The 23,233-nt window shown below is 47.9% G+C and overlaps 1 protein-coding gene across 4 annotated transcripts in view; it reads left to right on the forward strand.

Annotated features, from left to right (window-relative positions):
• The window catches only part of ARHGAP23 (Rho GTPase activating protein 23), a 180,528-nt gene that overhangs the window by 150,726 nt on the left and 6,569 nt on the right, over positions 1-23,233 (forward strand). For 3 of the 4 annotated variants that reach the window (XM_077315773.1, XM_077315771.1, XM_077315769.1), the window contains exons 12-23: positions 3,571-3,873; positions 6,468-6,529; positions 7,906-8,015; positions 9,297-9,415; positions 10,306-10,461; positions 12,280-12,358; positions 12,757-12,830; positions 13,278-13,367; positions 14,803-14,928; positions 16,938-16,979; positions 17,409-17,505; positions 23,075-23,106. In XM_077315773.1, the coding sequence (XP_077171888.1) occupies positions 3,571-3,873; positions 6,468-6,529; positions 7,906-8,015; positions 9,297-9,415; positions 10,306-10,461; positions 12,280-12,358; positions 12,757-12,830; positions 13,278-13,367; positions 14,803-14,928; positions 16,938-16,979; positions 17,409-17,505; positions 23,075-23,106 (1,290 nt within the window). The remainder of the gene's footprint in view (positions 1-3,570; positions 3,874-6,467; positions 6,530-7,905; positions 8,016-9,296; positions 9,416-10,305; positions 10,462-12,279; positions 12,359-12,756; positions 12,831-13,277; positions 13,368-14,802; positions 14,929-16,937; positions 16,980-17,408; positions 17,506-23,074; positions 23,107-23,233) is intronic. The other variant, XM_077315770.1, reaches the window with a different exon arrangement.

A 23,233-nucleotide genomic window follows, 5' to 3' on the forward strand; every position in this document is an offset into this window, starting at 1 on the left:
CCTGCCCCTTCCTAAAAACACTTGATAGGTGGCAGAAAAGGTGTCAACAGATGTTGTGATGCCCATGGGGACCCTTGCTGTCATTTGGGGACCCTTGCTGTAATCTGGGGGGAGGGGGCAATATTGTGGCTCTCCAGATGTTCATGGACTACAATTCCCATGAACCCCTGCCAGCATGCAGTTGTTGGCTGAGCCCCTCTGCTAATAGATGACACAGCAAAAAGTGTAGAACAGGAACCATCTATTGATCTAGGGGTTGGCAATTTTTAGTTTAGAAAAATGAAATGAAAACTGAGAAAGGACGTGATCAAAAGCTATTTGCTGTGATGGTTGGTTGGAGCATCCAGGTTCAGAGGCAGCATATCTTTCAATGCAATTGCTGGGGAATAACCACCAGTGGGAAGAGTTCCTGGCTTCCTGCCCTTCTCGTGGGCTGCTGGGAATGGAATGCTAGGCGAGATGGTCCAGCGATCTTTCTGAGCATTTGTGTAAAATAGGCATCTGCCTCTTCCGAAGTCACTGCTTGCGCAGGCATTTCAGAACGAAAGATTCCTGAGAATGACATTCAGAATCCGTTCTGTCCTTTGGAGGAGTCAGCTCTGGCTGTTGTTTCCAATTAATTTTACATGGGGGTTTCAGTTGGCAAATAGTTCTACGGTCCTCGTTGCCTTCCCCCCACCCAGCAACCCTGTGAGGTAGGCTGCACACCTTCTGTTCTTCCACAGCCTCACAGCATGAAGGTGAAACTTGATGTCGGATGACCAAGGAAGTGTTCTGTGATTCGTAGCTTTGGTTTTTCTGGTTATATATTTGTTGTTGTAAAGGAGGCTTCTAGCACTCAGATATAACAAAATATTTGAAGACGGTATTTGGTGAAGTCTCAGAAACTTCCAACCTCTGGGGAGTTGTCCTCCAGACATTTCCTTCCCCCACTTGATGGTTGGCCGAAGCTGAAAAACCCTGCAGAATAAGACTTTAAATGTTACAGAGGGCGTTCAGAACACAGATTGAGGCTGCCCTCCTCTGTTAAATCAGGGGATCGAGGACCTTCTTTGAAAGCCTGACACACAGACCTTAATTGTGCAAGGACTTATTTTTAGATATTTGGAAACTTGTGTCTTGATCTGCCACCACTGTTGTTGTCCTTTTGTCTTTATGTAGATCTTAAAAAAAACAACAACCTTATTTTGTTTCTGAATTTTGAGGGGTTTTTTTCCTTGTTCTCCCCCCCCCCCCATTTTTTAAAATTAAATAAAAACAAAACAAAGTAGTAGAGGCAAGAAAGGAGGGATCTAAACAGTGTCTTCTGCTTGATATCAGACCCCTCTTTTAAATACGAATCTTCTATCATGGTGATGTATCTTCAAGGATACGGATGTAATTTTAACTTGCTTTGTTTAATTATTTATTCTGGTGCATCGCTGTAATACGGAATGCACTATATTGCATATTTCTTTTTTAAAAAGCAAAATTAAAAAAACCTCATTCAGCAGCCAGGTTAAAAAAATAAGTGCATACTCAGATGTGCTTTGTGTATCATTCTTCCCCCCCCCTTCCCCCCAGGTTCTGTGATTTTATGTTTTTTTCCACAGGTCCACAATTTTTAAAAAATCCAATACAGGTACATATCTAAAATTGTTAAGTGTCAAAGAGGAGCTTGGACTCCTGAAAGCTCTTGTACAGAAAAGGGTTAAAATTTCCCTCTCTCCTCATTGGCTCCCCTGATTGATGAAGTCTATTCCTATTGGTAGCAAAAGATGGGACCCACAGTGATGGGTTTAAACTGTGTGTACAATGGTGCTGGCTAATCAGGAAAAAATTGTTCACGGAGTAGTTCAGCAGTGGCATGAGCTGGCTAAGGAGATGGGGAGCTCCCCCTCCCCCTCTCTAAGCAGTGGCTGGACCAGGAGTAGTCAAACTGCGGCCCTCCAGATGTCCATGGACTACAATTCCCAGGAGCCCCTGCCAGCGAATGGTAGTTTGACTACCCCTGGGCTGGACAGATACTTCTCATGGATGCTTTTGGGGATTGGACTAGATGGCCTGTAGGACCCCTTCCAACTCTATGATTTTCTGCTTCTGTTGGAAGGGGTCCTACAGGCCATCTAGTCCAATCCCCAAAAGCATCCATGAGAAGTATCTGTCCAGCCCAGGGGTAGTCAAACTGCGGCCCTCCAGATGTCCATGGACTTCAATTCCCAATCTGTAGATTCCAAAGCTGCATTTGCTGAAGGAAAAAAAAGTCGTATCATATAAACGTGGAGAAAAGGGTGACATGTATCATAGGTATTAGTCGTCCTGCTTTTGAAGCAGGATAAAACTGTGTTTTAGCAGCCCAGTGACTCGGAAGGAAAAAATTCCTGGCGTGTTGACCTGCTTCCTTTCAGCAAATCGATTTATTTATTTATCATTGTATTTCTATACTGCCCCTCCCAAGAACTGGCTTGCGGGGGTTCACAAAAAAGGAAAACAGTAGTATCAGTTTTTTAAAAAATACCCCATTAAAGCACTGTAAACGGATATAAATACAAGTCCAAAATGGCGGTATACTAAAGATCTTTAAAAATCACTCCCCATTGAAGCTAGAGCCAACGCTCTCCTAAATTGGGATGTCTTTCATTGCTCTCCCAACTGTGAAAGGAGGAGGGAAAGTGAGAGCTTGACTATTTATACCAAGTTTATGCTTGTCACGGACACACTCCGGAGTGTTCATTATGTTTGAAGGCAGCCTGTGGATACAAGCCAGACCAACGCGGCTATCCACTTGAATCTATGGATACAAGGATTATGAATCCCCCCTGTCCACAGCAATTGTTTTCCGACCGGGTGGAACTGTGTTCATGCAACGGTGGAACTTGCATCCTCTAATAGCCAAAAGGGTCAGGAGGCTGCAGGGGAGAGGAAGAATTTGCCACCTTCTCTGTCTTCGGTCAGTGGAGCCGTGCTGGTGGAAATGACAGAAAGGGAGATTTTAGTCATCTGTTTGCCCTTTCGTCATTGCAGCCCCCACATCCACGTGGCCATTTAGCCAAGTAGGCCCCAGGAATAAAGTTTTCCAGGACTAGGAAGGAATCTGAGGAAGCTCTGTTACCATTATTGCTCTCTCCGGTCCACCAGTGTGACGTCGTGGGTAAGAGTGGCAGACACTGGTCTGAAGAACTGGGTTTGAATCTACCACTCCTCCACATGGCGCCTGGTGGGCGACTTTGAAGCCAGTCACAGTTCCGTCAGAACTCTCTCAGCTCCACCTGCATCCCAAGGTACCTGTGGTGGGGAAGGGGAGAGACGGTGATTGCAAGCCACTTTTAGGCTCCGTAGGGCAGACAACAGCGGGGTATGAACACCTACTCTTCTTCACGAGACCCAACCGTAAGTCTCTCCATGCCTTTTTTGGAGCTGATGGATTGCTAGTCAGAATTCGCACACAGCACCTCCAGAGAGGTGAGCCCTACTTTGCCCTTCCGCTCCTCCCCTTCCCCTGCCTTCTGCGTGTCTCTTGTCTCCCTCATTATCCTTCACGCTCAATGCTTTCCCTCTGTCTCTCCCTTCCTCCCCAACCTCCCCCTACAGAAAGTTGGCGGTGGCATCCGGCAGTGGAAGCGGTCCTTCGCTGTCCTGCGCTCGCACTCCCTCTACCTGTGCAAAGACCGACGGGAGGCTGTGGCTAGTGCCCTGCCCCCAGGTGAGGAGGAGCACCTGCCGATCAGCCTCCGAGCGTGCCTGGTGGACATCTCCTACAGCGACACCAAGAGGAAGCACGTCTTCCGGCTGACGACCGCTGACTTCTGTGAATGTCTCTTTCAGGCCGAAGACCGGGATGACATGCTGGCCTGGATTAAAGCCATTAGGGAGAGCAGCAAAGCCGAGGGCGAGGTGAGGACCGTCAGCGGCTCCTTGCCTGGCCTGCCTCCCGGGTCTCTGGCTCGTCGGTCCACGATGACGGCTTCGCTTCCGTCCAGTTTTTCATGTCTCGCTCCCGGGGAGGAAGCCAGCCTCGAAGCCGTATCATGCCACAATCTAATTTTAGAGAAGCAGGAACAAAATAAAATGTCCTGTGGCAAGCTAGGGCAGGGGTAGTCAAACTGCGGCCCTCCAGATGTCCATGGACTACAATTCCCAGGAGCCCCCTGCCAGCGTTCGCTGGCAGGGGGCTCCTGGGAATTGTGGTCCATGGACATCTGGAGGGCCGCAGTTTGACTACCCCTGCGCTAGGGTGTAAGACAGAGGAGCAATAATGTTACCTTCAGGAAAGGGAACTGTTGCACAGCCAGAGGTTTCTTTGTAGCCGCTTCTGCGGAAGAGGCAAGCGGTTGTCTTTAAAAAGCTACTTGCCTCTTTGGCAGCAGAAACTTCAGAGAATCTTCTGACTATGGGTGCAGTGGGCCCACATCTGCCTGCTGCTTCTTCTCCCAGCATTCTGCCACTCTGGACGTTGAGGAGAACCTTAAGATGATAGTTCTACCGATTCTTGTGGACAAAACACAACTGTTGCCTTTAGGGTTGAAAGATGTTGCTTCTACACAGCGTTTCTGCTCTTGTGTGGCATTCGAGGTTTTTTTTTAAGTCATATACTATCCAGGTTTTCCCCACCTTTGCTCCTCTCTTTCCTAAACCTGGGCTGCACCCCATGTGTTGTTAGACATACTGGTGTCCTTGTACCAGAACAGTTGTTTCCAAGCAGATTCTCCTGGGGTCTACTGGGCAAGGCAGTTGCAAATTATTGCTGCCATGTACTGAATCAGAGTCAGTCTTGTCTGTTCAGACTGGCAGTGGCTCTCCATGGTTTCAGGCAGAGGTCTCTTCTCATCACTGACTGCCAGATCCTTTAACTGGAGATGCTGGGGATAGAACCTGGGACTTTCCAGGTGCCAAGCAGAGGCTCTGCCATTGAGCCATGACATCTCCTCAAGCACAAGAATAATGCAATAACTGACAGTGTGGGAACGCAGCCCTGGTTGGACTCAGTCTTTTGGGAAAGGTCACAGTTTGCACACGGTGTGAAGCTGGTTGCCATTTTCCTTCTCCCAGGCCCCGATGGATGCCAACCCCCCAATCAGATGGCTTTTTAACGCTTTTTAAAAAATCGACAATTGACAAATTCATGCAGCCTCCTGTTGTAGTAATATGCCAATTACTGAGTTTTTAAAAATGCTTAGATATCTTGTGGGGAAATTGGCCACTCTTGGGGACTGAGTCAAGGATTTGCGGTGGTAATGGAAGGCACATGGAAAATAGTCGGCACATGCATGCAGCCAGAGTTTGCACATCAAGTTTGGAACTTTGCTACGAGTATTGTTGAGCACGTGAAATTTGGCAAGCCTTCAACTCTGAATGGCAGCCCTGAGCCCTTAATTTACAGGCCGAGATCTAACTATTCCTACCTGTTCCTGATTTGTGTTCCTGATTTTCTGATCAGTCAAATGTTGGTTCACATCGACTCCTGATCTTGGTATTGAGGGACAAGAAAAATGTATCTTCACTCTTCCCCTCCGTCCCCCCCAGGTTGAGGCTGTTATCTGTCCCTTGTTGTTGAGGGCGATGGAACGGAATAAAACTGTCCTAGAAGGATGAAGGAGCTTTTCAACTTGGACTCTGTTATCTAGACCCTGAGAGCTCCGGTTAGCTTTCAGCGACCTCTACTGGTTGGCAAATCACACTTTTAGGACACGTTTATATATCCAGCTGAGTCAAATGGTAAACATTTCTCAGGAGGTTGCATGTTTTCATACTTCCTCCCCAAAGACACAAACATCCATCCAGCTGCCTCACCAAAGGGGAAAAGACGGGTTTAAAGGTTTTCCCCTTCTTCTATGAAAAAAAGAGGGGAGATCTTTGCGGTGGAGATCGAAACAGAATAAAGTTTTGAGTCCAGTGGCAACTTTAAGACCGACAAAGTTTAATTTTGGGTGTAAGCTTTCATGTGCATGCACACTTATTCAGGTACATTGAAACAAGCCTTCTTTGACTCTTACAGATAGGGGTGTGTGTGGTGGCAGGGTCAGTTGCCAAGAAAGGCGAATTGGAGTCAAGTAACTGAGTGATAAATATAGCTAGAATTGGATTAAAGCAGTGGGTGAAGCCAGTGGACAGCAGCAAATTGGTATATGGATAATAAAAGTTAAGTCCATGTGAAAACTGAGTGACTTCTAATGTGTAAGGAGATAAGAACCCAATGTCTCTGTTAAACCCTGGGTGGTACCCTAGGGCTTTTCAAATGGGCTACAGCAAACTCAGTTATTGAACATGAGACACCTAACAGCTTTATCCGTGTATAAAGTGGTTTCTAGTCAGCAACAGAGTTAAAAAAGAAGAGGGTTGATGGAGTTTTTAATGGATTTTTAAGGGCATCTGCGTGTTTTTAACTGTATTTAGTCGATCCCAGATTTTTGATGGAAAGGAACTTTTTACAGTTGGGAGGAGAGAGAGGGTAACCTTCTTTGTATTCTCTTTGTGTGTATTTTTTCTAGGACCCTGGCTTTGCAAGCCAAGCACTTATCAATAAGAAGCTGAATGATTACAGGAAAGTAAGGTAGGTTTCATATCTCCCTCCCTTTCTTTTTTCCTGCCGCTTTTCCAGCTCTCCAGAGTTACGCCTAGTTCTTACGGAAGGGTTAAGCCCAATGTTCCCTCTAATTTCTACTCTTACTGAGCAGAGCCGAACATAACTGCTGTGCAGATTTTGTCCGCACCTGCTCACATGCACAGGTTAGAAGGAACACCTGGTTAAATCTATTGTCGTATTGGAACACTTCAGAATGCAGGTGGAGACTCACAAAATCAAATGTTGTTCTAATATGAAGGGGAAAAACTGCACACAGAAAATGAGCTCATCAGGGTTATTCTCAAGTCATATGCTGTGAAGTGCTAGCTTTCTGTGTGCAGGGAATTTTGTGTTGTATGTATCTCATAAGCCCCTGCCAGCATTATTGGCAAAGCTCAGGGTTGCTCCGCCCATAGTGAAAAACTGAAATAATATTATGTTAATAGAAACGGCCATTTGTGTTCTGCATGATAAAAAGGGGCATCCCCATAATCCAGTTCTACAGCTCAATGAAAGTACATTTGCGTAGGCATGGAGAATGTTATTACGCTTCCTTGAAATGTTCAAATTAATTTGGCAGTGTCACTGTACGAAGCAGAACAGTGCGTGGTCCATGCGCTGGTAAAGGAAGCGGTGAAGCAGTGCCCCCCCCCCAGCTGCTTTTATGTAAAAATGCACACAAACCTAGTCTGCTGATTGGCTCTTCTTTGCACTTAGCTCCTCCCTCTTCCCGCTCATGGGTAAAATATTAACTCCTTTGGCTCCGTGATGCAAAAATACCGACATGTGGGCCAGCTTGGTGTAGTGGTTAGGAGTGGTGGCCTCTGATCTGGAGAACCGGGTTTAATTCCCTGTTCCTCCCCCACAAACAGCTATCTGGGTGACCTTGGATCAGCCACAGTTCTCTCAGAGCTTTCTCAGCCTCACCTACCTCATAGGGTGCCTGTTATGGGGAGAAGAAGGGAAGGCGAATGTAAGCCACTTTGAGACTCCTTCGAGTAGTAAAAAGCAGGGTACAGAAACCCAGCTCTTCTTCTTCTCCTGGGTTAAAATGAGTTAGTTTTCCTTCCACCAGCTGGGAATCACTGGAGCTTAGAATCTCCAGTTAATTCAGCTCATACACCCACAGTTGTGGGCATGTGGGCTTTGTTTTTACCCACAATTCTCCCCACTCGAGCCCACCAACAAAGCCGAGCCGGGATTGTGCACGTTCCTATTGAACTGAGGTGCAATGCAACAGCTGTTCCCCCCACCCAGTTAAAGACGAATTCTGTGCCTGAGTCGGCAGCAGAGCCCGCTCTAAGCATGAGCAAGCAACATGAATCCTTGCACCGATGCTGAGTCTCTTTCCTCTTGCCTTGCAGTTCTGCTGGGACCAAACCAGACTCCTCCCCGAAAGGACCTCGTGGGCAGGGGGCAAAGCCAGAGTCACAGAAGCAAGTAGGAACACGTCAGGATGCCATAACACCAAGAGGTACGAAGGGTTTGACCATGCCAGTGTGCTGGAGGGAGATTGTGGGCATCTAGCAGATAATGTCCAGAGGAGAAGGAGGCCTGTACATGTTTCAATAATGCCTAATTAAAAAAATAACCTCCTTGCTTTTGGGGCTCAACCACTCCCGAATATTTTATTGCCTCTTTGGCCCGGTGTTTGGCTCCGAACTGCAGCTGTGCAGGGGGTGAGTTGGGTAGATGCAAAGATTCTTGGTAGCTCTGTAGCTTGTAGGACCTACGTTCCTGGAAAGCTCGAGTTCAGGTCCCGTCACAGCCACTGGCTCATTTTGGAGCCTGAGGAAAGCTTGTTTCTCTTTGCCTCGGTTTCCCACCCACAATGGTTTATGGTTGAGGCCAGTCCAGGAAGATCTGGTGCCCCCCCCTCCCTAGAACAGAGGTAGTCAACCTGTGGTCCTCCAGATGTCCATGGACTACAATTCCCATGAGCCCCTGCCAGCAAATGCTGGCAGGGGCTCATGGGAATTGTAGTCCATGGCCATCTGGAGGACCACAGGTTGACTACCCCTGCCCTAGAACAGATGTACTGTATGGGGAGCAAGCGGTTTTTCTGCCATGTGATGTTTCTGTATGTTTTATTTGGGATTTTAATGGGTTTTTATTGTTGTGGGTTTTTATCTTGTTCCCCAACGTGAGCCTAGTTACTGGGAGTGGCGGGATATAAATATAAATAAATAAACATAAGAATGGCAGCTCCTCGGTTACCCACGGCGACTCACAGGCCATTTGTAAATGCTTCCTTTTGAATGGTACCTTGGCATCGTTTCCCCTCTGAAGCACCTGCACTTAAATTTGTTTGTCCCCTTCCGTTTGTAACATTTCAGAGCTTTTGTTCAGCATAACTTGTGCCGAGCCTGTATCTAAACAGCATTGGAAAGGATGGGTTTGGGAGGTGGGGGCCGAAATGAAACACTCACTCTAGTTCTTGGGCTATGTTCTGCACTGCAGTCCTCGCTTTGAATGTTTCCTGTTCCTTGAGCATCGTTTGGTGTAAACTTAGGAAGGGTTTGTGAAGAAACAGCGGAGGGTCCAGGTTTCCGGCGCTCTGCCAGTTGAGAGCGTACGTGGGGACCTCCAAAGACCAGGGGGTGACGCAGAGGCAAACCACCTCTGAACGCCTCTGGCCTTGAACACCCTGCGGGGTCACCATTGGTCGACCTGTGGTTTGCCGGCACTTTCCGCCACCCCCTTGCTGTATCCCTCCTCTTCTCAATCCTGCCTCTCCCCACCTTTGTTTGCCCAGAGGAGAGTGTCCCTCAGAAAGCCCCCTGGGGAATCAACATCATGAAGAAAAACAAAAAGAGTGCGCCCAGGGCTTTCGGTGTGAGGTTAGAAGACTGCCAGCCGGCCCCGGACAACAAGGTATTGCTTTATTTTTATTTATTTTGTATTCCTTTTGGCTTCTGTGCCGACCCTCACTGTGAAGTCTCTGGATGGTGTACTCAGAACAGGAGCAAGAAAATATATTGAACGTTCCTAACCATTTCGAATCAAACAAATAAATAAAATAGCTGCAGGTGACCAGTCTATTGCAAATTAGCTGGAACAGTGTAACATATGTAGGGGATGTATTATGAGCTGGTGTTACATTTCCTAGCCCTTTCACATTAGTGGAGTTCCCTTCCTGCAGAAATCTAATCCTTTATGCCAGGGGTAGTCAAACTGCAGCCCTCCAGATGTCCATGGACTACAATTCCCAGGAGCCCCTGCCAGCATTCTGGAGGGCTGCAGTTTGACTACCCCTGCTTTATGCCATGCGTGGAGTTTGATTTCTGATCGCATAACTCAAACCCCATAAAATCCCCGCTCTTAAAACCACCCACCTCCAAATGGAGGTGAGGAGAGAAGGAGAGAAAGCCTTCCGCCCCCTCCACAACATCCACAAAGGGTTTGATTGATGATGTGGCACAAACTACAGTCTCCTTTTAAGAAAACACACAAAGATGGGATCCAGCAACACCAAGGAGAGCCAGCCTGGGGAAGTGGCTAAGATTTGTGGCCCCTAATCTGGAAAGCCAGGTTGGGTTCCCCACTCCTCCTTCACATGAGGCCTGCTTGGTGATCTCGGGCCAGTCACAGTTCTCTCCAAACTCTCTCAGCCCCACCTGCCTCCCCAAATGGCTCTTGTGCAGAGAGGGAGGGAAGGCAATTGGAAGCTGCTTTGAGACTCTTCAGGGCAGAGCAAAGCAGGGCATAAAAACCCCAACTCTTCTTCATCTGTGTTTCCCACGTTTTTTTTTTGCCATCTGCAGAAAGTTCCTCTGATTGTAGAAGCATGTTGTAAAGTGGTGGAAGATAAAGGTCTGGAGTACATGGGCATCTACCGGGTCCCCGGGAACAACGCCGTGGTGTCAAGCCTGCAGGAACAACTCAACAAAGGCTTTGCAGAAATCAACCTACAGGATGAGGTGAGATTGGTGGCATACTGCAACCCCTACACACATACACATACATACACACACGTATGTTCTCTAATCTGTTGTACACCCTAGCCCAGGGGTAGTCAAACTGCGGCCCTCCAGATGTCCATGGACTACAATTCCCAGGAGCCCCTGCCAGCGAATGCTGGCAGGGGGCTCATGGGAATTGTAGTTCATGGACATCTGGAGGGCCGCAGTTTGACTACCCCTGCCCTAGCCCTTTTAATGAAATGCTTGATTGATGATGATTTTTGCTGAAAAATATCCCTATGTTGTTGGGTAGCACTGACACCTACTGGCCCTTTTGGTGTAGTACAGGCTGTGTGCATGGAGCCGGGGTAAATTGTAGAAATGTATTTCTTAAATAAATATATTGTAGGAATGGACGTTGTTCCATAGAAAAACTAAGCCCCAAGTGTCATAATCTGACCCCGGCCTCTTAGACACTTAACGTGGAAGCTTAGAAATCAGAACCTTTTCTGGCTTAAATCTAGTCTCTGTTATCATGTGGCTGTATTTGGATGTTGTGACACAGTTTGCTAATTTTGAAGAAGAAGAGTTGGTTCTTATATGCCGCTTTTCCCTACCCGAAGGAGGCTCAAAGCGGCTTACAGTTGCCTTCCCATTCCTCTCCCCACAACAGACACCCTGTGAGGTGGGTGAGGCTGAGAGAGCCCTGATATCACTGCTTGGTCACAACAGCTTTATCAATTCTATGGTGAGCCCAAGGTCCCCCAGCTGGCTGCATGTGGGGGAGCGCAGAATCGAACCTGGCATGCCAGATTAGAAGTCCGCACTCCTAACCACTACACCAAACTGGCTCTCTAGTTAATTTAACAGAATTAACTTTATATTTCCACTGTCAATCAATCAATCTTTATTACAGTCGTTCAGACCAAGTTACATGAAGTCGATACATAAGAGACCAAAAGAATATGGTCATTTAATGTAATGAACAAATGATGAATATTTTGTTCTTGGGTCTGTACTGCAGTTTTGGCGGTTCCCAAATTGCATCAGCAGAAGAAACAAGGCTTCTGTTTCCTCCCACCTACATTTGAGGGGGAAATTCGGGAGAATGGGCCTTCTTTCTTCCCCGCATGCTCATGTTTGTTGTCTTCCTCCATTTTTCCTCACAAAGAAATCCTCACACTTGGGAAACACAGCCAATAGAAAGATCCGTCTGACTGTGAACATTTATTATATTTTAATCCTGCTCTTTCCCCCCCAAGGCACTCAGGGCAGTATTCTTATTCCTCTCTTCCCTGTTTTATCCTGACAACAACCTGGGAAGGAAGTTAGGCAGATAATCTGTTATTGGCAGAATTGCCAGGCCTCCCCCGCCCCCAACCAGAAAACAAATTATGCTTCAGCATAACGTATGATATTTTGTTTGCTATAACAGCCAGGGAAAAACCGTGTGGCTCCATAAATCCTGTAAGTTTCCAAAGGATTTGTTTAGGCTGCAGTAATATAGTCTTATATTTCAACTGGAGGACAATATTAAGCCAAGCAGGAATATTTAATAGCTTTAATATTTCCGAGTAACCATCCAACACAACGAAGGCTACTATTCTAGGTATAAACTCGTTTTGTTGGACTTCCTCAGTTGTTTGTTAATTGCACACGGCCAAAATAAATGCAAGCAGAGTTCAAAGCCTCTCGAATACCTTTCTATGTTGCTATTACGGCCTGGCAACGTGACCAAAAATCAGCAACGGTTTGCAATAGCAGAGTCTCAGAGACTTTTGTTCTGTGCCATCCTCACCCTGTAATGGCATCTTTTTCTTATCTCCTGCTGACCAGAGGTGGCAAGACTTGAACGTCATCAGCAGCCTGTTGAAATCTTTCTTCCGGAAGCTCCCAGAACCCCTGTTTACAGATGGTAAGCAAGCCCAACTTAAAACTACCTTCCCGCTTTAGCAGTCGATGGAGTGGAACAGTCCCTCCCCACCCTAAATTTCACTTAGAAAAAGGCAAAATAGTGGCTTGGGGAAAAGGGTATTGGGTTGTATGCCTTTCTCGTAGGCTGGTTTTGCCTCCTCCCCCCTTATTCTCTTTCCCCAAACATGCTGTTAGATAGCCAGTGAATTTGGGAACAGGCCAGCATAGAAATGGGCAGAGCTTACCATCCTCTAGGGCATCCACAGTCAACCTGTGGTCCTCCAGATGTCCATGGACTACAATTCCCAGGAGCCCCTGCCGGCGTGAGCTGATTCAGCATAAGGAAGCTTCATGTATCTTTGAGCGTATCTTTGAGTGTTTGCCTTTTCCCCCTCCCAGGTAAATACAATGACTTCATTGAAGCCAATCGGATCGAGGACGCCAGTGAAAGGATGAAAACTTTGCGCAAATTGGTAGGCAGACTGATTTCTAATTCCCTTTTCAAATCTTTGGCCCAACAAAAGGTATAATTTTACCCTGGCTCTGAAGGAATCTTAAGGGATATAGAGAAGCAGAGGGACTCACTGGAGGGACTCATTGGAGGGAGGGACTCACTGCCCCCGCCCCCCAGACACCCCCTCCCCTAAGAATCTGACCAACCAAAAGCTGTGTCACTGTTCCTGTTAAATATTGTTCTGGTTGACATGTTGTGATTGCTATTTGTTATATTTGTTATCTATCTGTTGTTATATAAATATTCTATGTTCTATGTTACCATGTTATGTGATGTTATATGTAAACTGCCTAGAGCCGTATGGAAGGGTGGCATATAAATCTAAAATAAATAAATAAAAATAAATAAGTTGTCTAAAAGAGCTCAGACTTAAAGCATTCCCTCCCCACTCCCTTACTACCTCCAGATCCGGGACTTACCTGACTATTACTACGAGACGCTCAAGTTCTTGGTGGGACATCTAAAGACGATCGCAGACCATTCCGAGAAAAACAAGGTAATGCTTAATCCTTTAACTTTCTCTCCAGTTCCGAAGAAATATGCAATAGGAAGTTATGGTTTAAATTAAAATAATATCAAAGATTTGTGGTGACCCAGCAGATACAGTGTTGGGTTGGGATGGGGGATACTTGCTTTCAAATGTCGTTTGAGGCTGAATATATGGGATCATCTAATCCAGGATTTTAAAAACCCAAAACCTTTTTATTAATTTTAATTTGTGCTGTTTTGCTGTCACAGCAGTGGAAGAAAATATTTATTTTTTAAAAAAGAAACATTGCCATAATGCTTCCAAGGAAGATGTTTTTAAATGCATATTTTGTGTTATCTTTAATTAACACAGTAGCTGAGTAGTGCAATAGCTGAGTCGTGCATAGTAAAAACACTAAAAAATGGATGAAAACCAATTTATTTTTTACATTATTTTTAAAAATAATTCTTCTCTGGAAGGCCGTGAAGCTGAAGCCGCCTTATAATGTATCAAAATTGTTGTTCTGTCAAAGTCAGTGTGGTCTGCTCTGATTGGCAGAAGGTCTTGAGCGATTTGGATAGGGAGGTTGTTCATATCCCCTTCTACCGTGGCCTCTTGACTAGAGCTTCCGGGGATTGAACCAGGGACCTTCTGCATGCAAAGCAAGCGCTCTACCCCTGAGCCATGGCCCCTCCCTAGGTTATAAGAAACCATAAGGTGTGTATGCACTGCTCATGTGCCAACATAAGGAAGTCTGAGAAAAAAATTCTGGAAACGTAAGGCTTTATTACAAGGGTTATTCCCGGAACCTTGTAGACACTGAGCTGGTTCTAAATCCAATGGACATGGCTCATTCCATGGACTGCATATGAAAAATGGTTTCATCTTAATTGTAGACTCCTTGGAGGCAGAGAATGGTCCCTTTCCGCCTGTTTCTGTGAGGCATCTGTTCGGGTGGTTATCTCCTCTGTTGCTAGGGAGGCAGGCATAAAAAAAGACCCTTCCCCTTCCTGTGTTCCTTACCGGAACCACCCCTCCTCTACCTTTTCAGGTTTTCTCCTGCCTCAAGGGAGAGCAGTCAGCAGATAGCGTTGCTGCTGTTTCTGATTTCTCCTTCTTCCATCCGTTCCTATCTGTTTCCCCCCATCCTCATCAGTTTAATCCTCTTTCCTCCTCTTTGGTGCTTCCGGCATGTTTTTCTTGTTGTCTTTTTTTTAGTTTAGCTGTTGGAGGTAGTTGAGGCAAAGGTGAGGAAGAGTTGGAAATAGCGTCCAGCTCTCCGGCTCGAACCTAGAAACGGCTCCCGAGGAGCTGACCCCATCCCTGCCCGGGGGGTAGCCTCTGCAGGTTCTGCAGCCATGCTTAGCACCCAAAGTCCTCGGGTGATAGCCTCGGGTGAGATGTGGACAAGAAGCAAGTCTCGTGTTAACGCTCCCTTCCTCGCTGGGCTTGTTTTTGACAGATGGAGCCCCGGAACCTGGCGCTGGTCTTCGGCCCGACCCTTGTCAGGACATCAGAGGACAACATGACCGATATGGTCACACACATGCCTGACCGCTACAAAATTGTGGAGACCCTCATCCAGCATGTAAGGGGCCAGGGGGGTACGTGGAGACATGGGGGTCCCAGAGGCAGCAAGGGGACGGGTTAAGATTAGGGTCGCCACATCCCTCGTAGCTGACGTTGGGGGATGTGGGGAAGGGGACGCATTCCAGGTGGGGCAGAGGAGCACCACAAATTAGCACAACGCGCTGACATCACTCAGAAATGGCAGTGTTAGGATGTCGGCGATGTTGTGGCTTTGGGGCAAAAGCACCATGGTAGAATTAGCTTCTGACCATAGAGTTTTGCCCTGAAACCAGAACGTTGCCCCCCAATATTGCCAACATGCTGGCATCACTTCCAGGTAATGTCAGACTGTTGGGTTAATTTGCAGTGTTCTTCCAGTTTGGAAAGGGTTGGGGGCGGGGGTGGCGGGGGGAGAAGTGCACCCTAAACCTAGGGGACTCCTGCCTTGGCCAGGGGATCTGGCAACCCTATTTGAGACAGAGTGCTAAAGGTTAAAAATTGGTTGGTAGTAGGTTGCCAGCCTCCAGGTGGTGGCTGGATATTTCTCAGAATTTCTCCCTCTTTCCCCCCCAAAAATCATGGAATCATGGAGTTGGAAGTGAACTCCAGGGTCATCTAATCCAATCCCCTGCACAGTACAGGACACTCACAACTCCCTGCCCACCCACAGTGGCTCCAAATCCATGCCCAGAAGATGCCCCCCCCCAAAAGAAACCCAGGATGTAGAGGAACAGCTGGAATTTAGTAGACTCCTCTTGGTTCCTATGGCCAAGGGGCCAAGGGACCAAGCCCTATGAAGATAGGTTGAGGGACTTGGGAATGTTCAGCCTGGAGAAAAGGAGGTTGAGAGGGGACATGATAGCCCTCTTTAAGTATTTGAAAGGTTGTCACTTGGAGGAGGGCAGGATGCTGTTTCTGCTGGCTGCAGAGGAGAGGACACGCAGTAATGGGTTTAAACTTCAAGTACAACGATATAGGCTAGATATCAGGAAAAAATTTTTCACAGTCAGAGTAGTTCAGCAGTGGAATAGGCTGCCTAAGGAGGTGGTGAGCTCCCCCTCACTGGCAGTCTTCAAGCAAAGGCTGGATACACACTTTTCTTGGATGCTTTAGGATGCTTAGGGCTGATCCTGCGTTGAGCAGGGGGTTGGACTAGATGGCCTGTATGGCCCCTTCCCACTCTATGATTCTATGATTCTATGATCCTGCATTGAGCAGGGGGTTGGACTAGATGGCCTGTATAGCCCCTTCCAACTCTATGATTCTATGATTCTATGATCCTGCATTGAGCAGGGGGTTGGACTGGATGGCCTGTATGGCCCCTTCCCACTCTATGATTCTATGATTCTATGATCCTGCATTGAGCAGGGGGTTGGACTAGATGGCCTGTATGGCCCCTTCCAACTCTATGGTTCTATGATTCTATGACATTACCTGGATCTCACTGTTCTAATGAGTTCCGTAGTGGTGCTCTGTAGTATTGGCCTCGTGAGGATGGGCTGGACTCCTCCCCCCTCTCCCCAAGCCCATTGTCCCCTCTTCCTTTGCTCACGCAGTAGGGGATATGATGGCCTAGGGAAGGGTAAGAGTAAAGTGAAGTGCTCCTAATTGGCTAACCTGCCTCACATATATTTTATAATATAATATAAAAAGGGGAGGCAGGTTAACTTATGAGAAGAGGTGCCCTTTTGCATTCATTCCTTGTTGAGGCTTAATTCCAGAGGATCCCACAGTTTGACACTAAATGCTCAGCAGGAACTGTTATTTAGTAATACTGCCTTGTGCCAAACGTTTCATTCGTATTTAATAATCTCGGTGATTCTTGCCATGGCAAGACTGGTAAATTAACCCCCTGTGTTCAGTTATAACTGGAAGTCCCTGTACCGTGTAAGGAAGTGGGGCTGCCCCGGCCCCTCCCTGGAAGAGCTTGCTCTTTAAATGTGCCTCCATCTTTACTCATGCAGGCCATGTTTTGTCCGTGTCTCGGCTTTGTTTTGACATCTCTCCTCTGTCTTTTCCTCCCTGCAGTCAGACTGGTTTTTCAGCGAGAAGGAGGATAAAGGTGAAACGGTAAGTCACTAAAGAATGAAGAAGGCCCCCTTCGTTTTATTTATTTATTAAGCTCATGGGAATTGTAGTCCATGGACATCTGAAGAGCCACAGTTTGGCTTTAGAGGAGGCAGCTGCTGCAGTGTTGTTTTTGTTCTCTCTCTGCCCTTCCCCCCCCCCAGTGTAATTTTAAACTGTCCCTCTTTTCCCCTGCTCTTGAGCTATTTCTGTGCGGTTGGATCCGCCTCCTGCAGCAGCCATTTTGCAGTTGGCTCCGCCTCTTGGAGCAGCCATTTAAGGCCTTATTTGTAAGAACTCCTGGGCCAGTCTCCTGAGATGTGCCTGTTGCTGCTTCATTCTTCTGGAACAAGCAGGGACAACCAGGGAGCATTGAAGCTCTAGCAACCATCCTTTGCTTCCTAACCACTTACTTATGTGCCCATTTTGCAGACCCCGGTAGATGAGCAGGAGGCCCAGTCAGTGCCAAATATCGAATACCTTCTGCCCAACATCAGGAGGACAACGGTGGCACCGGGAGACGCTTCAGGTGAGCAGGGAGTGTGGCGGGGAAGAGAGCCACTGGGAGGAAACCAACATCCAGTGGAATCCCCGTGGTGCAGAGTTCTGGCTGATTTTTCTGGGCTTCATTTCCCCCTGAGTTGCTGTATCATAAAAACAAAAGGGTCCTTAAGAGCCTCCTTCCCTCTTAGAGTTTCCTGGTCCCTTAGGGTGTTAGGTGGGCGGTGGCTTACCAGGAGAGACAGGAAGGACCAAGTGACATCACCGGCAATGTCACTTTTGGCATGCACAGGAAGTGACATCAGCACACTGCGATGTCACAGTGGCAGTTTGGTATTTGGGCAAAAACTCTATGGTAAAAGTGGCTTCTACCATAGAGGTTTTGCTCAAATACCAGAGTGTTTGGACATCACTGGTATGATGACATCACTCTGTTTGCAGGACCAAAGTGATGTCACCACATCACCAGCAACGCCAACTTGGCCTTTTTTCTCCTGGCATCGGCCAGCTGATAGATGGATGGTGTGTGTGGGGGTCTGGTAACAGGGGACCCCACTTACACCAGAGTGCGGGGACTGGCAACCCTCTTTCCTTTCCTGACCCGCCTGCTTGCTCTCAGTTCTAATGTGTGCAACTCTGGGCTCTGATTTCCCTTAGCTTTGTGAACTTTCCTTAGTAGTTTCGTGGCAGAGTCAACCGCCTGCCCCTAGAGCATAAATCATCACCTTTCTTTCTTTTACTTATTTTTTATATATATTTTTACCCTGCTGTTCCCAAGAGGACTCAAGGCGGCTTACAACAGGATTTAAAATACACAATAATTAAATATAGTACAGGTTTTAAGATCTAAAATTCAGGGTTAAAAATCCAGCCAGTTCAATGATAGATTCTCTGTGCTGGCTGCCTTTTGCACGAAGCATTAAGATGGACTACAGACTGGGGGCTGTAAGGCAGGGGTAGTCAACCTGTGGTCGCCAGATGTCCATGGACTACAATTCCCATGAGCCCCTGCCAGCAAACGCTGGCAGGGGCTCATGGGAATTGTAGTCCATGGACATCTGGAGGACCACAGGTTGACTACCCCTGCTGTAAGGAGTTCTTGGAGTGGTTCCTGTGGGTGGACCTTTGAACAGGGAGACCAGCATCTTCCTGATGTTATCCCTTGTGTCATAGGCCACAAAGGATGCCTTTCGTCCAGTTCTGAGCATGTCTCCACTTAGCCATAGTGCTCCCCATCCGTGTCCTAGCCCCCCTACATGCCTCTCTCCTGGGTTTCCCTGGGCCAATCTGAATTTGTATCACCAAGAAAATGTACCTCCCTTCATCCCACCCTTATTACACCAATATAATAGCCTACGGGCAAAGGCAAACTGATTACCCTTCAAGTGTCTTGGAGAGAGTCCAGTGTACGAGCCGTGGAGGAAGATTTCCCCTAGTTCTGACTGTGTCTGTGCAGGGAGGGTGGTTATTCGGTTAAGTGGGTTCTTCCCCTTGGACGTGACGGACTTCCTTAACTCTTTTTTGCTGTCTTCTTTCCTTCCTTCTCTCGTCTCCTCTTTCTCCTCTCCTCTTCCTCCTCCTCCCTCCTTCAGCGGATCTACCGGAGCTCTAGAGCTGGTACAGTGTGGTTGTGCTCTGGTGTTCATGCACTAATTCCATCGAGTGATCACGAGAGGCTGAGGCAGGCGACTGGGGGACAGGGAGGGGTGTGTGGTCGTTCTGGCTCCCGACCAACCTGTCCACGGTGCCCAGCAAGCTGAAGTGGCAGATCTCATGTGGCAAGCCCCCGTGATGAGGTTTAGACTCCAACATGGCTACTTTCTGTTTGGATTTGGGGGCGAAAGTGGAGGCTGCTCTCCTTATTGGGGGTGGGGTGCATCTAATGTGCAGAAGTTGATCCGTACTCCACTTAAGGTGTTTGTTGAGGAGATCCCCCCCCACCCCAGATTCATTTAAAACAAAAGCAAAAACTGGGTTAAATGGGAGGAAATTCTTATCACAAGCAACCGAAACAATGTCACTTCCATGCAGATCCTTGTTGACTTAATGTATATGTTGAATTTTTATCCTATCAATGTGACTTACCAAATGCTAAAAAGAAAAAGAAGAAAAAAAGCCCCTCCAAGTCTACGAAGCTTCGCTGTTGAAATACGCAGCATGGGATAGAATAATAATCCATCAGTAATTAAAACAAGCCCCTTTTGCAGCCTGGCCTCCCTCTCGTCATCACTAGGCACTAACTCCACGTGGGCCTGGGGAGGGGGGCAGACTCTGGAGGGTGCGGGCCTGGGGGGGGCCATCCATTATCTTGTCTGTGTGGTTTCATTGTTACAGATGTTGCTGTGGCAGATCTGGGGCGGGAGGGATCTTTTGCACAGACCACCTGCCTGGGGCTGCACCCCCTTTCTCCCTACTCCCGTAAAAAATGAACAATTAACACCTCGTCAGTGGACTTGGGCCGTTGTGTCTCCTTGTGCTGGTACTTTCTGTTGGGTTTCCTCCTGCCCGTCTCTGCCCTGGATCTCGCCCCCTTTGCCACTGCTGCTTGCTTTTTGCTGGAAATGGCTGGCTTGGCTTTTAATTTTGTTAAAACTCAAGCAGCATGTGATCAGACACGCAGGGCTGGGATTGCATCGCCGGGACTTAGACCGCACTGCCCAAAATCACCTTTTCTCCTGGGCATTGCTCTGCGAAGTTAGGGACTGTTGTAGCTTTTTGAAGGAAGCTCCCACTACTGGGGGTGGGACACGGCAGGGCATATCTACGGCGACCAACATGCCACTGTTTAAGAATCGCTGATCTAAAGGGTGAAATGTTGAACGGGAAGACCTGACCCCCCCTCCCTCCTGTTATCATGGACTGCAGTTGCTCTGAGCTCACTCCTGCGGGTAGGAATGCAGTGCGCCCTTTTCCATGCCCGCATGCGCAGAAGGCATTCCTTCATGACTTGCTCAAGGTGGATTGCATTTGGGTCAGGCCTGTCTAGAACTCACCATTGCCAAGGCCCAGAGCATTGTAAGTTGCTTTGGGGATTTATTCAAGATTGCTGTACATCTTGGCCAGTGGATAGTACTCCAGGAACTATCAGGAGAACCGTCACTAGTCCAGCAGAAGATAGCCGTCTAGTAAATCTTTCCTAAAATTCCCATTCTCTGTCCAGAGAGCTTAGAGTGGTTTACTCTTATCTCTCTGTCTCCTGATCCTGAAAAACCACCCTGTGAGGTAGGTTAGGCTGAAGGAGAGTGACTGGTGGAAGGTGTCCCCACAAGCTTCCATGACAGAGTGGGCACTTGAACCTGGGTCTCCTAGACCAACTCCCTTGCCATGACACCATGTTGGTTTTGCTATCCCATGAATCACCTCTCAGGGGAACAAAAGCTCAGTTCCCTGCAAGCTTTCCATTTACCTTTGCTTCTGTTGTCCTTGGACTGACAATCATTCTCCACCAGTGTGTGTGTGTGTGTGTGTGTGAACTAACCTGGGGAGGAGTCAGGAGGACGGAGCGGCTTTCTGCTCATCAGCAAGGCTCAGGCAAGGTACTGCACACACAAAAATGAAACTAGCTTCTTATTTAACAAGCATTTCATTTATTAGTGATGCTATACACACTGTAAAAATATGACTTCCAGGGGCGTGGCAGCAAGGTGTGTCCAGCTGGCATCACTTCTGGGCTTACTTGAAGCCTGATGAATATTTCCACAGTCAGAAGCTGAAAAAGGCTGTTCCATTGGCTTGGCTGGTAGCATTGTTGCTTGTATCACATGGCCCGAGGTCACCATTGCTGACTCCCTACTTTTTCCTTCATGGTGCCCTGTCCATTCAGGCTGTTTCAGTACTTTTCTTGCTCCTAGTTTCCCTTCCCCCTTTTCTTTCAGGCACTAAAGAAGGACACTAACTTTCATTTAGTCTGTTTTCTTACTGCATTCTTTTTAACCCTATCCTCCTTCCACAAAATTTGGAGCAGTGTGCTTGGTTTGCTTTCAGTTACAGACAGGGGGGAATGGGACGGGACCAATTTCAGCCCCTCAGTGCAATTCCAGGAGTTGTGTTTGTGAACTGGCAGACTGGCCTTCTCTTTTTGAAACATTTGATGAGAGGAGAGAGCAAACGTACTTGCAAAACGCTTTGCATCTCAACATTTGGGGACTAGGTTCATTTCCAAAGGAGCTGCATTGCTCTATGTAAACAAGCCCTTCATTTGAAATTCTCCCCCCCCCCCCACCACCACCACACACACAAGCCTATCAGGGACAGGATAAAATGCTAACTATGGGCCTCCCTCCGCCTCCCCCAATTCGGCATCTCCAGGTATACTGGTTACTCCCCGCCCAGAAAGGTAGAAAGCCAGTGGAGCCAAGGGAAGGAAACAGTGACAGATAATTTTGAACTGCGGTGCTTTTAAAAGGTTTTGTGGACGCTGCTGTTCCATTTACTTCCCTGAGCCTGCCTGTGGGGAGGGGAGACCTGTAATATGAAATGCTACATCTGCATTACTCGGGGGGGGGGTGGAGGGGAGTTAGCTTAGTATCTATCAGGACAGCCTCTGAATCTGGCATCCCCGAACAGTTTTTTTCCCCTTTATCCATGCCATGTTGTCAGATGCCTTCTCTCCCGGAAAGAGAGGCATCTCTGTGGGGCAAAAATTATGCCTGTCTCATTGGCAAGAGGGCCAGATGGCTTAAGGTTGTCCAGAGGGCAGGTAGCAATCCTAAAGACATTGTCCATAAGACAGTAAGCTTGTGAGTAGTGTTGCCAACGTCCAGGTGAGATTTCCTGGAGTTACACATGTTCTAGAGCGGTCAGCTTCCCCTGGAGAAAATGGCTGGAGGGTGGGCTCCTATAGCCTGGAACCCTGAGCAGGCCCCTCCTCCCCTTCAACCCTGCCCACCCTGCATCTCCAGGAATGTGTCTACCTGGAGTTTGCAGGCAGAGTTGTGAGTTCCGTGTGTGTGCATGAGGGAGAGCGAGAATCAAAGAAGGTGTGTAGAATCTACACAGATATATCCCAGATCCCTTTTGCAGGGGCAGGTTGGTCCTTGAGCAACATGAGAAGAGTCACGCTAGAGGAAAGCAGCTCTTCTGCCCTGGCCCCTTCCCCTGCAGCCTTCTGGGCCCCCTCCCTGCCTAATCGTGCTGCTGTGGGGTAGCGGACCCCAAAAAACAACGTGTGGAGCAAGTTTGCGGAAGGAGAGTTAGGGATCAAAGCACGCTTGAATGGACAGAACTCCCCTTCCCTTCCTCGGCAGGTGGGAAAGCCACCTGCCGTCCACGAGCATCACTTCTGCCGCTGAAGAGGAACGGTGCCATCGAAGCCCATCCTGAGGCTCTGACGGCTGGCGGTTTTAGGGGGCTTGGGAAGCACAGTGTACACAGGCACGAGCCAGGGAAGCAAAATTAGCTTGGGAGCAGGAGGCTCTAAGAAGCAAAACAGAAACTACCAGGAGGGCAACGATGTTGTCGTCTCCTTCTCCTTGGGCAGCTATGCACCCCCCACCTGCCTACCTACCTATCTACGTCCCTACCTACCTATCCACTCTCCACATCCTGCCTCTAATTGATGCTCTCTTCTTTTTTTCTTTTTTGGGTGATGGTTGCAGATTCAACCAACGGTGGCACAGCTAAATCAAAGGTAAGGGAACCCGTCTGTATTGAGAGCAGAGCCTTGGGGGGAGAGGATGGGAGGGCGGGAGGGCAGGAGCCCCCAGACATTCCCATCCCACATCCAGAGGGAAATGCTTTGCCCCTTAGGCCTCGTC

Source organism: Paroedura picta, chromosome 16 (genome assembly GCF_049243985.1).
Source record: "Paroedura picta isolate Pp20150507F chromosome 16, Ppicta_v3.0, whole genome shotgun sequence".
Taxonomy (NCBI): Eukaryota; Metazoa; Chordata; class Lepidosauria; order Squamata; family Gekkonidae; genus Paroedura; species Paroedura picta.